Raw genomic sequence first — 13,490 nt, forward strand, 5'->3', positions numbered from 1 at the left:
AAGAGACCAATTCCTGGAATCCCTCCCGCAGTGGTTTTGCTCTTCCTCGAGGCTAAGGCAGAGCAGTTGCCACCCTTGCTCACCTAGGCAAAACCCAGCTGCAACACCAGCCCCTTGTCTGGAAACTTCCCAGGCACCAGGGGAGGCCAAGGTTCCTGGGAACCCTCAGGGAGAACCACTTTCCCGGTTAACGGCCCAGCACCACGCGGCCGGGAGATGACCTAGGAGAAAAGCAGTAGATTTAAACTGAAAGCCCTGGAGGCTCAGTGGTTGCCTAAAAGTTTAGGCTCAGAAGGAAGGGAAGGGCACGTAAGAGGCAAGACAAAACAAGGACTCTTCCTAGTTTGGGTGTGTGTGGGAGGGTGGTTGTGAGTGTGGCAGGGAAGTGCGGGGAGGCGGCTGGTGAGGGGTGAACGGCGAGGGGGCTGGAGTCATTTGCACCGAACATTCTTTGGGGGACAGGGAAGCAGGGATGACTGATGAGGAAGAGGCAAGTTATTAAACATTCCCCAGAAATGGGTGGGGCTTTAAATGGAAGATGAAGCCTCCATCCTGAGGCATCTAATATTTTTTGTACTTTACAGAAAACTCCACTGATCCAAATTTAAGTGTCTCTAACTAAAGTCAGAGACGAGCAGCATGTGTCTCTTTTGGATTCCTAGAATAAAGTTCAAAATTTAGCTGGGTTCTAAACACATATGGATTTAGCCTTAACCCTGATCGTTAAGCAAGGAGAATACAGAAGTTTGTAAAACATCCATATTCCTCCAGACCCAACAAGATCCTCGCTGAGCACTGCTCCCCCCAGTGCCCTAGTGAGGGCAGGTGTCCCCGTGACTAAATCTGCATGACGTCAGGTCCAGGTCGCCTCCACCTGGGTGATGGAGACACCACACCTCTGTGATGGGGATGTATTTAGCCCCCAGGGCTGAGTCATCAGAAATAGCCGAGCACAACTGTTCCGCTTTAATCAAATGTCAGTGCATTCTCTAGGAAATCATACCTAAAGTGACGGAATTCTACCCAGGAGAGAAGGGAAAAAATCAAAATAGATTTGTGAAAATAATCACATTTCTAAATATGATGCAGATAAATTGAGTGAGACAAGATCTCGCCCTCTAAACCAGACTGAACCGACATGTTAGAGAAACCACCTTACTTTTCACAACTTCTGTGCACTGGCACCCATCGTGGTCATTTCCTAATTCCCACTGGGCACCTGCATCATTCATTCAGTATTTTCTAGGAGCCTGTACCCCATTGCAAGACAATCCCGGAACCTCTCAGTCTCATCACGTCAGTGTCATATCACATCAGTGTCATTCTAACAGTGACGTCTGCCGGTCAGTACGCCAGGCATTCACGTCCACAATTTCATGCAACCTTCACAAGTTTCCTTCTACACCGATCTGGAAGCTCAGAAAGGTGGAGTGACTTTCTTGAGGGGGTAGCATCAGGTTTTGAACTCAAGTCTGCCCAACTCTGATGCCGATGGATGGAATTTCACTGATGAGTCATCCCAATAGTGTACTCTGCACAGCTAAATGCAGATTCGGAGCCCTGGGCTGCAAGCACAGACATAAACACATTGTAGAGGCACCCTGGTGCCAGGGCTGGACTCCAGCCTCACACTCTGCCCCATCGCCCATTTCATAATGATGAGTTTGTTTGAGTTTCTAGATGTATTAAACACACACACACACACACACAAAACAAAAAAACCAAAAACAATCAAGAGAATTTGGTCTGGCTTCAGACTGGGAAGTTGTTTTGGTCACAGAGACTACCTGGTGGCTCTTGAGTTCAACCACACTGTCCTGCCAGAGGACAATTCTCTTGCCCCAAGCACAGCACCACGGGGTGCCAAGGAAGCCCTACTTCTTCTGAGGAGACCACGCAGTGTCACCTTTGCAGGGAGGTGGGTGGCCCGGGGGGCACATTGGGTGGGGGCTTTGTGGTTGGAGCAAGCAAGTGTGGACACCCACTCAAGCTGTCTCCTGGACAGTCAGCTTGACTGTGAGGACTCGCTGAGCAAGAGTGATGGACCCAAACTCAGCACCCACAGGATTTGAACGTTGTCTGTTCCTTGACCTACCGGGCCCTGGGTGCCCGTCAGTTCACAGCCGGTCCATCCTGGAGCCCATTACAGCACCTCTGTGCTCAGATGGTTACAGTGTGGCCAGGGAGATGGGTCCCCCATGGGTAGGCAGGCTCTGCTCCCTCAGTGCCCCAACGTGGCCCACCACAAAGGACACCCCTCCATGAAACCACATCCATGGGGCTTCCTTTTTGGGGGTGGGGCTGTCTCTTCCCCCTCTTTATACACTATTATATGCTTAAATTTTTCTCTATGAGTTTCCTGTTTATATTAAGAAGAAAAAACAGCCATCTCCTTTTCAGAGGAAAAAAACGTTAAATTTCCATCAGTTCTTGTTTTCATCTCAGCCAGCCCTTGGATGATTTTTCCAACTGTTTTTTTTTTAATCTTTTCAAACAGAATAAAGGAGGCTCTGGGATTTTGCAGTGTTATTTAACATTCTCATATTCTATCCTGTAATTTCAGCCACTGCCATTGTCTTTACACAAAGGAAAACGGCAGACAAGCAGACATCTCCCTCTGGAAGGAACCCAAACAATGGTGTTCACGTCCCTGCCCAAGCTGAGGTCCAAATGAAGAAAGCAGAGTGGTTTCGTCCCTCCCAGCTCCACAATACTTTCCAGTACCAATTCAGCCTTCCCACAAGCCAAGGAAATCTGAAAGGGAAACAGTGTCAGCGTGAGGGTTGCTTCAGTAATTCCTTCGTATGTAAGTGCCTTAACTTTTTATTTTTTTTTAACAAAAGACGCAGTTAAGAAAAAGCTGTATGCAAATAAAACTTTTCTAACTCAAAAAGAATTTTATATGCATTAAGAAATTTATCTATTGAAATATCATCATGAATTTTTTTAAAGCCAAAACAAATCCTTCTGTAATTCAAATAATCTTTCTCTAATTCATCTATTGGACTGGCTGATTTTGGCCTATGCTGGATTTCCTTAAAATAAAAGTCACTTTTATTAATCTTGGTTTCTTAGTAAACTGGCAGAACAATTTGGGGACCTATTTTTTGACATGTTAATTTCCAGATGGTATTTAAGGAAAAAAGACACCTACAAGTGTTACATTCATTTACTATTAGGTGATTCTATCTCAACTCTTCACCAAGGTCTTAAATACTGAAAAGTTATCAGGAATGGACAGATACTATGATTCATTCTGGTACATGTGGAATCTTTTCAGAGAAATTTGCTCAAGTTTTAGAAAGCACCTATTTTCAAAAGAAATGGGACTCCTTTCCTAAGGTTGTTATCAAGCCTCCCTTTCCACAGCGGAAACTCCCACAGCTGGGCATCCAGGAAAGGAGTCCAGCGCACCTGGAGTGAAGTCCTACCAGGTGTGCCACGGGGCACTGGGCGCACCAGCAGGTGGCACGGTCCCCACTGAACCACAAGATAGTCACCTCAGTGACTACAGAGAAGTGTTGGTGTCAGGATGTGACAAAGGGGAAAAATCTCCAAATCTGATAAAGGACTGTCACCAGCATGTCTGCGGAACCTACAATTAGAGCAAAGTTCTAACGTGCTAACAGTTTGTGTTGGTGACGAATGCAAAATGTCTATTTCCCCTTTAAGGCAGGTGACCACATGTCCCAGTTTGCCTGTGTAGTCCCAGTTTAGGCCAGCTGCCCTGGCATCATTAGTAATAGCACCTCCTTTCACTCTTAAAAGTATCCTGGTTTGGATGATGAATTACACTGTCACCTCACTTAGGACTATCCTCCAACTGCCCCCCCCCCAAGATGCCCAGCAGAGTCTTCCGGTCCAGACTCTTCTACTCCTCCTCCCACCCTACTCCTTCAGGGCCAAGGATCCCAAAACATAGCCCTCCGGATTAAACGGTGTGCACTGAAAACAGCCTTTTGTAGACAATCACTCTCAACCAGGGATGTGCATCTGATGGGGCCATGGGGTCTAGGTCCGTGTCTGAACCAGCAGGACAGACACCCCAACGGGGGTGCTTTCCAGAGTTCTCCCCACACACCACAGAGGCGGGCATTTGGGAGAGGGGCTCACGCAGTGCAAGGATGGCCCATCAGAGGGCTCTGGCCACCCTCACAGCCTCCACTGTTAAAACCCCATCCTTCTCTCCCCTGAAACCTGAAGAGGCACCCAGCAAAACCAGCCCTCGAGGTTCTCACTGTAGACGGCGCTGCCCCAGCCCCCAGCAGGTTTCTCACTCAGAGCCAGCCCAAGGCAGACTTTTAGATGAATAAAAAAAGAAAATTTATTCTACTATAGCATGGAAAGTTTCTGAAGTAGGAATTCTTCTTTTCTGACCAAAAATTCCTTATACTTTGAACATCTAAAAGGTTATTTTCCGTACAATTATATAAATATTCTCGTGTCCCTATAAACATGACATTTATGGTCCTAAAAGCTTTTTGAAAAATCAATACAATTAGATTCTTCAGACAGTGATCAGCCTAGTTACAAAACAAGAAACACCCCCAGCACAGCCAAGAGTAAAGAGAGGACAAGACTGGGGACAGAGCAGGAAGGGGCTGGGAGGGGAGGGAGGACTGGAAAGTAAAAACACAACAAAGCGCTGTGCATGGATTTTTAGAGGGTAAGACCCAGCAAAAACTAAACTGTATGGAAATGGAAAGGAACCATCCCAAGGGAAGGTGATGCGACCTTGTGATCGAATTTCACTCCAAGTCCATGAATCTATCACCTGGCAGATCCCTTCTTCCAGGTGCAAGGGCCTTTTTCTTGTTTATTCTTATCAAGCAAACTATTCAAGTAGAGGCCAGTTGGAGAAAAGACTTCAGAGCCAACAGACGTGGATTCAGACCCCTGCTCTGGCCTATACACTGGCTGTGTGATTCTGGGCAAGATCACTAGCCTCTCTGAGCCCGTTCCCCCCTGTGAAACGTGGACATTATCTACTTTGCTGGTTTGTTGGGAGGATTAGAGGTAATTTATAAATAGTGTTTGTATCCCCCTGGAAAATAGCTGACACTTAATAAATAACTCAAATGACTGTGTGTGTGTGACAAGGCTTCATCTCAGAACTGGGAACAGGCTCTGCTCTGCCTGTTCTAAGACTCTGATCATACTAGTCTTCCCCCGTGTGGTCTGCCAATCACCACCGACCTCAGAGTCTACAATGGCCCTGTACCTGCCCCTCCAATGTCACGCAACCACAAAGGCCACTGCAAGTTAGAAAGACTCTCCCTTGGGAAGTTGTGGTCACCCCTTTCCTAAGGCACCAGCTCAGCGTGCAGAAGTCAAAGTGTGTGGAGGACTAGGGTGTCCTCTCTCTTATTTGGGTACCACTTCCTTGGAGCTGCACGACATTGGGGTACTACCTCCATGAATTCTGTATTGGACCCTGTGAGGCCATGTAACTGAAGCCCCAGGAACTGGGCCAGCAGGTTCCTGCACCACAGGCCTCCCGGGGTCCGTCTACCTGGATCCCACAGGAAGACAAATTTCTCAAGTCTCAGGTTCTGAGACCTCACTCCAGCTGGGCAGCGACAGTCAGCAACAGCACTCGGTTCTGTGGAGTGAGAAGCCACGACTCCACGGAGAAGAGGCTTGGCAGCAAGAAAGAACTCTTCTCGCCCTGAGGACGCGTGGCGAGCTCTCCAGCGGGCGTGTGAGTTGGGGGTGCAGGCAGGAGCACTCAGGCCCCTCGGAGAGGCACCCGAGAACAGCAGCGGGGAAGCGAGGACGGCAGCCCTGGCCTCGGATGATGGGGTGCCACACCCCCAGTGTCAAGGGCAGAAAAGGGAGAGGCGGTGCCAGCAGAGCTCAATGGGTGCACTTGAGGTAAACTGGTCTCAGATACACGATGCACACGGGTGTTGTCAAAAAGAGCCCGACCCAGAGGTTTTTATTAGCTCCGTGGAAAGGCCTGGCTAAGGTTCTGGTCCTGATAAGGTCTTCCTCGTGTCACGAGCAGTCATCCCAAATGCTAAAGCAGAGGCTGTGCAGAGGGCTGGCTGTCCCAGCAGGCTTCTGACAAGCCCTGCCACAGCACGGGGGAGGACGCCTCCCCTGAGCCCGTGGGGCCGGGCAGCACCATCCACAGTGTCCAGGACGGGATGATCAAGGAGGCCCGGGGAGCGGGAGCACCAGGGCTGGAGACGGGCCCCACGACCCTGCTGCCGGCCGCTGGTGTCGCGCCTGCTGGACTCGAGCCTCGGCCACGGGGAGAGGGGCCAGGCCGGCTGGGGTCTGCACCTGCCTGCGGCTTTCAGATGCACTGCTCCTCATCCCGGTCATTCAGGAGCAGAGACCACTTGTCCCCTCTGTCATTGGCCGCAGTGCTGTGCCGAGACAGCTTGTCGGACTTGAGGGAGGACAGGGACACCTGGCTGATGTAGCTGACCTGGTCCCAGGGTGTGGCCCGGGGGGAGTCCCGCCGCCGGTCGTCCATGCCGATGTGCACGCTGACCTGGGACGCGGTCAGGGGCTTCATGCGGCCCTGTGCCTGCGCCGCGTACCACTCCAGCTCCGGCTTCTTATAGCTGTAAAGCAAGAGACCAAGAGCACGTGGGCCATTCTGGACACACAAGTTGAACCCCGGAGAAGGCCCCTCTTCAAGTCTTTCAAGAACAGGCAGTATCAAAACTTCATGGGTTTTAAATGAAAGGCCACTGGACTCTGAAGGTTCAGGCAAAGTTCGCCCAATTGAGAAACTTCCTATCCAAACACCTGTACACGGCAGGCTGTCGTTAACTTTCGTTAAATAAAAGCATGAATAAACAAACATCTATTTTTAAAAAGGAAAAGTGGTAGCATACAGGGATCCTACGCCTACATATTTACATAAACAGCCCTTGAGCGAAATAACTGGAACCTCCAGAAGCGTGGTGAGCTGTTTGCTCCAGGCGAGGATGAATCATTACACCAGCACACGCTGGGCTCTGCTCCGGGCAGTGCTCTGGGCCCGGGAGGCCCCTGTGCTCAGAGGACGACACCGGCTGCTCGGGGACTCACCACTTGAGCTGCAGTGACGAGAGGACCACAGACACGGAGGAGGCCGCCATGGCTGCCGAGCCCATCCATGGCTGCAGCACGACGCCAATGGGCATGAAGACACCTGGCCGGGGAGGACGATGCTCAGGCCGCAGCCCAGGGTGGAGCAAGGAGGGCCCAGCCTCACCGCCCACCCAAAGCTCTCCTTGTCTGGGTGGCTCAGACCATGTGCCAGCAGGCCTGAGGCTGGCTGTCTCAGACCTGGGCAGTGAGGACTGGGGTCCCCCACCTGCCCTGACCTTCCTGGGACCGTCCACAGGTGGCATCAGCTGTTTCGAGGAAGCTACAGAGGAGCAGGGCATCCTACGGACCCAGATGGGCAGCACCTCGGACTGGGTGGCCACGGTCCCCATCTACATGGACTGTCCGCCCTCAAGGGCATCAAAGCATCTTGAAAAAGGGCAACAAGACCAGGTCCCAGGACAGAGCCAGGAGACTCGGACCACTTAAGGGCAAAGGTCCATGGCAGAGGCACAAGCATGAGAGGGACTCAGCCCTGAGCCAGCTCTGGGGCCGGAAGGACACCGGCCTGAGCTGGGGCTGAGGCCGACACGCTGGTCCACCATGTGAATCAGCACTGACCGCTCGGGCACAACAGGAAAGCCTAAGGTGGGAAAGTCATGTTTAAAAATAGGTCTCAGCCCAAACGGGAGCTTTCTTTGCTGAAGTGTCTGGAACTTTTATCTCTCTGGTGACACAGATTCAATGGGGGAAGGAGTTAGGAAGCAGAAAACATCCGTCTCTTTTCCTGGTTTATTCCTGAGCCAGGGTAAAACCTGGGCAGGATTAATTTCTAAGATAAGGCTCTGAAGCATCAGGCCCTGTGCCTGGCAGACAGCAGGTGCCCCATAACTGTTAATAATCATTATTCTTCAGACTGTCTGTCTTAGTAATGTTTCAGAACAAAGGGCCACAGTAAAGAGTGTCAAGCATCTTGGCCAGCTTTGCAGAGAGGCCTGGAGTGAATGAAGGCTTGAGTCCTCTCTGCAGTTTCTCATTCAACTTTAGAGGCTTACAGAGCAGAACATAATAAAATCAACTCTTTATACAAGGTTCTGGCCCCAGTTGGGGTCAGAGGGCACAGGGCAGTGAGGGCCCACCTGCTGCGATGGGTATCCCGACCAGGTTGTAGATCAACGCCAGCACCAGGTTGAGCCGGATTCTCCACACAGTCCTCTTGGAGAGATGAATGCTGGCCACCACGTCGAGCAGGTCGTTCTGCAGGAGAGGAACACGCGGTGAATCGGGAGCTGCCCTGCGGCCCTCACCGCTCCCGAAACGAACGACGGGGTGAGGGAGACGCAGCCGAGCTCACTCTGATGAGGACGACGTCAGCCGCTTCGATGGCGACATCCGTGCCCGTCCCGATGGCAATGCCCACGTCGGCCTGGGCCAGGGCTGGGGAGTCGTTGACCCCGTCGCCCACCATGGCGACCCTCCTCCCCTCGTTCTGGAGCTCCTGGACCTTGGCCACCTTGTGAGAAGGCAGCACCTCTGCAAAGACTTTGTTGATGCCAACCTGAAAGGAAAAGAAAACAGTCAAAAAGTAATTACATGAGAATACCCAGTGTTGGCAAAGGGTAGGAAGAGGCGGAAAAACCCACGAGCCATCCCACCTCCCCTCCCCTCCCCCTCCAGGTTCTGTAACCAAGCCCTGCAGATTATGGGTCACATAGTAACCAGATTCCCTGCTCCCATCCCAACGCCCTGCAGTGGTCTGGGACCCTCACTGGCCTCCTGCCCACATCCCGGCCTCCTGACACTTTTCTCCAGACACTGTCCCAATGATCTTTCCAAACAATGATCATTTGGTCACCTTACACCTGCTCGAAGACCCCACTTCCTGTAGGACAACATCTGAACTCCTCCGTCCATCAGCTGAGGTCCCCCGAGAGCAGGGAGCTGGGCAGGAATCTGACCTGCTCTGCCCGGGCCCAGCTCCCTGCCCTGGGGCCCAGTGGGTCCACACTGCCCTCTCCAACTCACCGCCACTTTGCACCTGCTGGCAGTGCTCATGCTGCCTGCTCTGTCTTGCGAAGGTCAGTGCTCCTACCACAGCCCTCCCCTCTTCTTCACCTGACAATCCTGACTCAGGCCTCCTGTCCCCAGGGAGTGTCTTGGCCCCTGCCATGCTGAGGTTAAGCTGGCGGCCCCCATGCATCCTGTGCACTCTTCCGCTAGAGCACCCAGCACTCGGTTTGTACTTGGTCCCTGGACCACCCTCGCCACGGGACTGTGAGCTCCTTGAGGGCAGTGTCCTCTTCACTCCTCCCCGCCTGTCAGGGGGATGACTCTTAATAAGTGCTTGCTGAATGCACAAATGAGTTTTAACTAGGAGGGGAAGGGGCTTCTCAAGAAGTCCATCATTAGCAAGGATGGCTGAGTAAAGAGAGGGGCTGCTGCTCCCCTCTTAAGAAGCAATTCATTTCCAAAGGCCAACAGCCTTACACACACTTTTGGGAGGGGTGATACATAATTTTCAGGAGGTTGCACTGGAGCCATTCCCACGGGGCAGGCCAGGCAGACAGCAGTGCCGTCCTCATGCCCAAACTCAAAACCAAGGGCCGCAGGAGAACTGCCAGGATCCAGTCATCTATCCAGTGCAGAGTGATAAGAGCTGGGCCAGCAACACACTCCTGTAACATAAGGGCTACAAGGTTGTCTATTTCAGCCCTCAGCCACACTCTTTTCCTCACGGCAGAGACTGGGAAATAGAGAATTTAGAGCTGCTTTTCCAGGGCTGCAGCCAGTTGTGCACGAATGACGACACACAGGCCCCAGTGATGTGATCTTTGTGGCAGCAGCAAGGTGGCCCCCTGCATGGTGCACATAGCTCAGAGCAGATCAGAGCACAGGGGGAGAGAAGCCCCCAGAGAGGGGGAAAGACCAGAAGCAATGCTGAGGGCTGGCCGCACTAGGGCTTACTTATTTTCCTCAAACTGTTTCTGCCAGCTTGCAACTGCTTGTAATTTCAGAGTGGAAGACATCCCTGGCCCCCGGCCGCCGGCCCGTACCTGGGTGGCGATGGCTCTCGCTGTCTTGCGGTTGTCCCCCGTGATCAGAACCACGTCCACACCCATGCTCTTCAGCGTGTGCACGGCCAGGGCGGCCTCCTGCTTGACGGCATCCGCGATGGCGATCATCCCACAGAGCACACCTGCAGGAGACGCCCCCAGGTAAGTGCAAGCAGAGCACTGCGCAGCCCAGGCCGAGCAGCAAATGAGTCCTCAGAACGGGAACAGTCTTCATTGCATCGCGTTACATGCAAAACCCAAAACACCAAGTTATATGACAGAATATGGCTTTGATTTTTTTCTAAATTTAAATACATTTATAGATGCATACAAAAGTTTGGAAGGACTATCAAAAAGTTAATAGTAGTTCTCTGAGAAGTAAGATAATAAGGGATTCCATTTGCTTTACAGTTACTGAAATTTTCCAAATTTTCTGCAAGGAAAATCTGTAACTTCACAGAGTACCTGGCTTGTAATAACTCAATACCTGTTTGCTATTGAGATATGAGAAATATAACTACAAAAAACACTACTTAAAAAGTGACAAACGTCCAAAGAGCTAGAAAGTCAATCCTTCCTTTTTGTCTCTTCCTACAGAAAACACCTGTGTAGAATTTTTTTTTTTTTGAGTGAATCTTTAGATACTGACAGGAGGCATCTGAGGACTGAGGTGTGATGGGAGCTGCGAGGGTGAGGATGTGTAAGAGGCACTTTGTGCCAGTGCTGGCATGACGACCTGAGGGACTATGGGTTTACAAGGACTCAGGAGGTGTGGTGGGCGGAAGCAGGAACAAAAAGAGAAAATGGGAGAGGAGGGGCATTCAAAGTACAGCAGCTAAATTATGTCTTATTTACATGTAGTTTTACTTCTCTTGGCAGAAACTAATGTTAACAAAGTGATATTAATCTACCTGAGACGTAGAGCCCAAGATATGCCCTGAGTTAGATCTAAGGCACACGCGATCCCGAGCAGCTCTGTGAAAACTGCAGGGGATCCCGGCACGCAGATCACCCTAGAGTTTACACATCTTGGAAAGGCGACTACTGTTTCGCCTGCAGTGATGGATGAGAAGGAAGGCTCTCAACTGCCAACGCAGACAGAAGCAGACGAAGACGGTGAAGACAGTTTAGATTCCAAAGAGTAAGGAGGCAATGCCACCTCTACTCTGGTGGTAAAGACGCAGGGGCAAGAGGGAACTTGGGACTGCGAATCAAGTGAAAAAGATGGCGAGACCCCCTTTTTCCAAAGAAGAACTAAAAATTAACAGAGGGGAAGGTTTATTTTTAAAATAAGAGGACTCTCTTTCTGCTGGACACCTCCAGCGTCAGTGGTGGGCGCACGGAGGGTAGGGCAGCAGGGAGGTACCGTCGATGGCCACCAGGATGGCCGTCTGGCCCTTCATCTCGTGATCGGTCATGGCGTCGCTGACGTCGCTGGTGACCGTCAAGCCGTTGCGCCTCATCCACTCCCGGTTTCCGATCAGCACAGAGAAGGTCTGCGGGGCCGCATCTGCTCACGAGAGTGTGTGGTTATTCCCAAAGAGCCCGATTTCACTGTGAGAAAGCACTGAAAACCATGGGATCCTGTTAACAGCAAAACGTCTACTTGACCACTCTGGAAAAGCTACAACCTATTAAGGGCCTCTTGGAACACCATCCTTAAAGGACCAGGGGAAAGAGAATAATTAACGGGCAGAACCGTGGTGTGAATTAAAATGTGTGAAGATGTTACAAATGTATTAAACACAGCGTAGTGTCCCTATTTGCCTTTAGAGGCGCCACCTGCTGCTGCTTCTACAGGGTTTAGAAGCCGCTAGTTATTTGTCCAGAACCAAAAGCGAGTGTTGACTAGATTCATCACTGCTCGGTACAGGTGTCCTGAGGTGAATCAGCAAATAATCACACAGCCTACACGTATGAAATGCTTTAAAGCTATATGTCCTAAAAGGCCTGGTGAGTCTTACACCTGTCACCTCTAGCTACATGTGCCACTAACTCAGGCGTCACTGCACACAGATCAGTCCCCGACAGGCAAATGAGACACCTTCTCCGCGGCAGGGAACCACGGGGCGAGCCTGGCGTGGCGCCCGGTGTGGCTGGGCCCAGCACCCGTGGGCTGAGCAGTGGAGATTGAGGCCAGGGGTACCTGTTTCCACGGGGATGCTGCTGACCCCATTCAGGTGAGCGGTCCGTTCGTTCTGCAGGCGCTCGCCCTGCGCCAGGATGCCCTCCACGCTGCTGACTTTACAGCCGATCCCACAGCCTGGCACCGCCTGGAAGTCCGTGCAGTATCCCATGGTCTCTGTTCCAAGTTCCTGTGCCAAAAGGGAGCAGAGAGGAGGCAGAAAACAGAGAGGTGAGTTGAGGGGGTCAGGACAGAGACCTGGGGTGAGGGCAGGGGAGAGAGCAGCAGCCACTGGGAGTTAGGGGGGAAAGGAGGGTGGGAGGCAAACTCCAGGGAAAGGTGACGAGACTGACTATCAAGTCAGCAACTCTCTCTCTTGTCTGACACAGACATTTAAAACATCCTAAGCTCGTCTCCTGGAGTTCAGATGCCTGGTGATACTGATGTGAATTGTTTTTCTCCTTTCTAGACTGCAACCTGTCCAGTATCACCTGGCATCTGCATCCCCACCTGCTCCAGAGGGGCTTGTTAAGTGGTTTCCAGACCACACAAACCAAGGCCTCCAGGGGGCCAGTGACTCGGATGCCAGTGGCAGCAAGGAGGAAAGTCCTGGGAAGAGGAAGGAGTCAGGAGGTTTCCAGCCCAGCTGGCGAGAGTGGGGAGGGCGGGAGGGGCAGGGCTGAGCCACACCCAGGTCCACCTACCTCTTTACAGTATCTGGTGACTGCCATGCCCAAGGGGTGCTCACTGCTGGCCTCCGCGGTCCCCACCACAGCGAGAACCTTCCTGAGGGGCAGTGTGGCCATGTCCACGAGCAGGAGGACCCGCATGACTTTGGGGACCCCATGGGTAATGGTGCCAGTTTTGTCAAACATCACAGTCTTTATCTGTCAAAACAACCACATCTCAGTGACCAAAAGCCAGATGGCAGGGACTCTCAGAGTCCACACAACTGTCACTTAACCCATCCCAAACAGGGAACAAGATTCCTTCATGATACATAACAGAATCCCAAGGTTCAGCCACTTTTGCTGCAAAAACATTGTTTCCCTCTATTCAGTTAAAAGAATCCACACTCCTGTGGCTTAACCTTGACCAGGCTGAGCCAAGAACTCTCACCCTGATGTAACAGGTGATGGCGTGGCCTGTCCCCCGGACAGGAGTACCATGCAGGTTTCTCCTCGGGTCGGGTCGGTAATGCAACCCTGGAGTCTGCCCATCTCCCTGTCCACTGCTACCTGCAGAGCCAACCTCTGTTTTCTCTG

At 51.7% G+C, this 13,490-nt stretch overlaps 1 protein-coding gene across 1 annotated transcript in view; it reads right to left on the reverse strand.

Moving 5' to 3' along the window:
• Positions 1-4,299: 4,299 nt before the first annotated feature.
• ATP7B (ATPase copper transporting beta) overlaps positions 4,300-13,490 on the reverse strand; it is a 45,696-nt gene continuing 36,505 nt past the window's right edge. Inside the window, 8 exon segments of the mRNA XM_006179637.3 lie at positions 4,300-6,575; positions 7,048-7,150; positions 8,187-8,304; positions 8,402-8,605; positions 10,101-10,243; positions 11,467-11,610; positions 12,247-12,415; positions 12,930-13,112. Coding sequence (XP_006179699.3) covers positions 6,302-6,575; positions 7,048-7,150; positions 8,187-8,304; positions 8,402-8,605; positions 10,101-10,243; positions 11,467-11,610; positions 12,247-12,415; positions 12,930-13,112 — 1,338 coding nt within the window. The 3' untranslated portion in view covers positions 4,300-6,301.

This window comes from Camelus ferus, chromosome 14, assembly GCF_009834535.1.
Source record: "Camelus ferus isolate YT-003-E chromosome 14, BCGSAC_Cfer_1.0, whole genome shotgun sequence".
Classification (NCBI taxonomy): Eukaryota; Metazoa; Chordata; class Mammalia; order Artiodactyla; family Camelidae; genus Camelus; species Camelus ferus.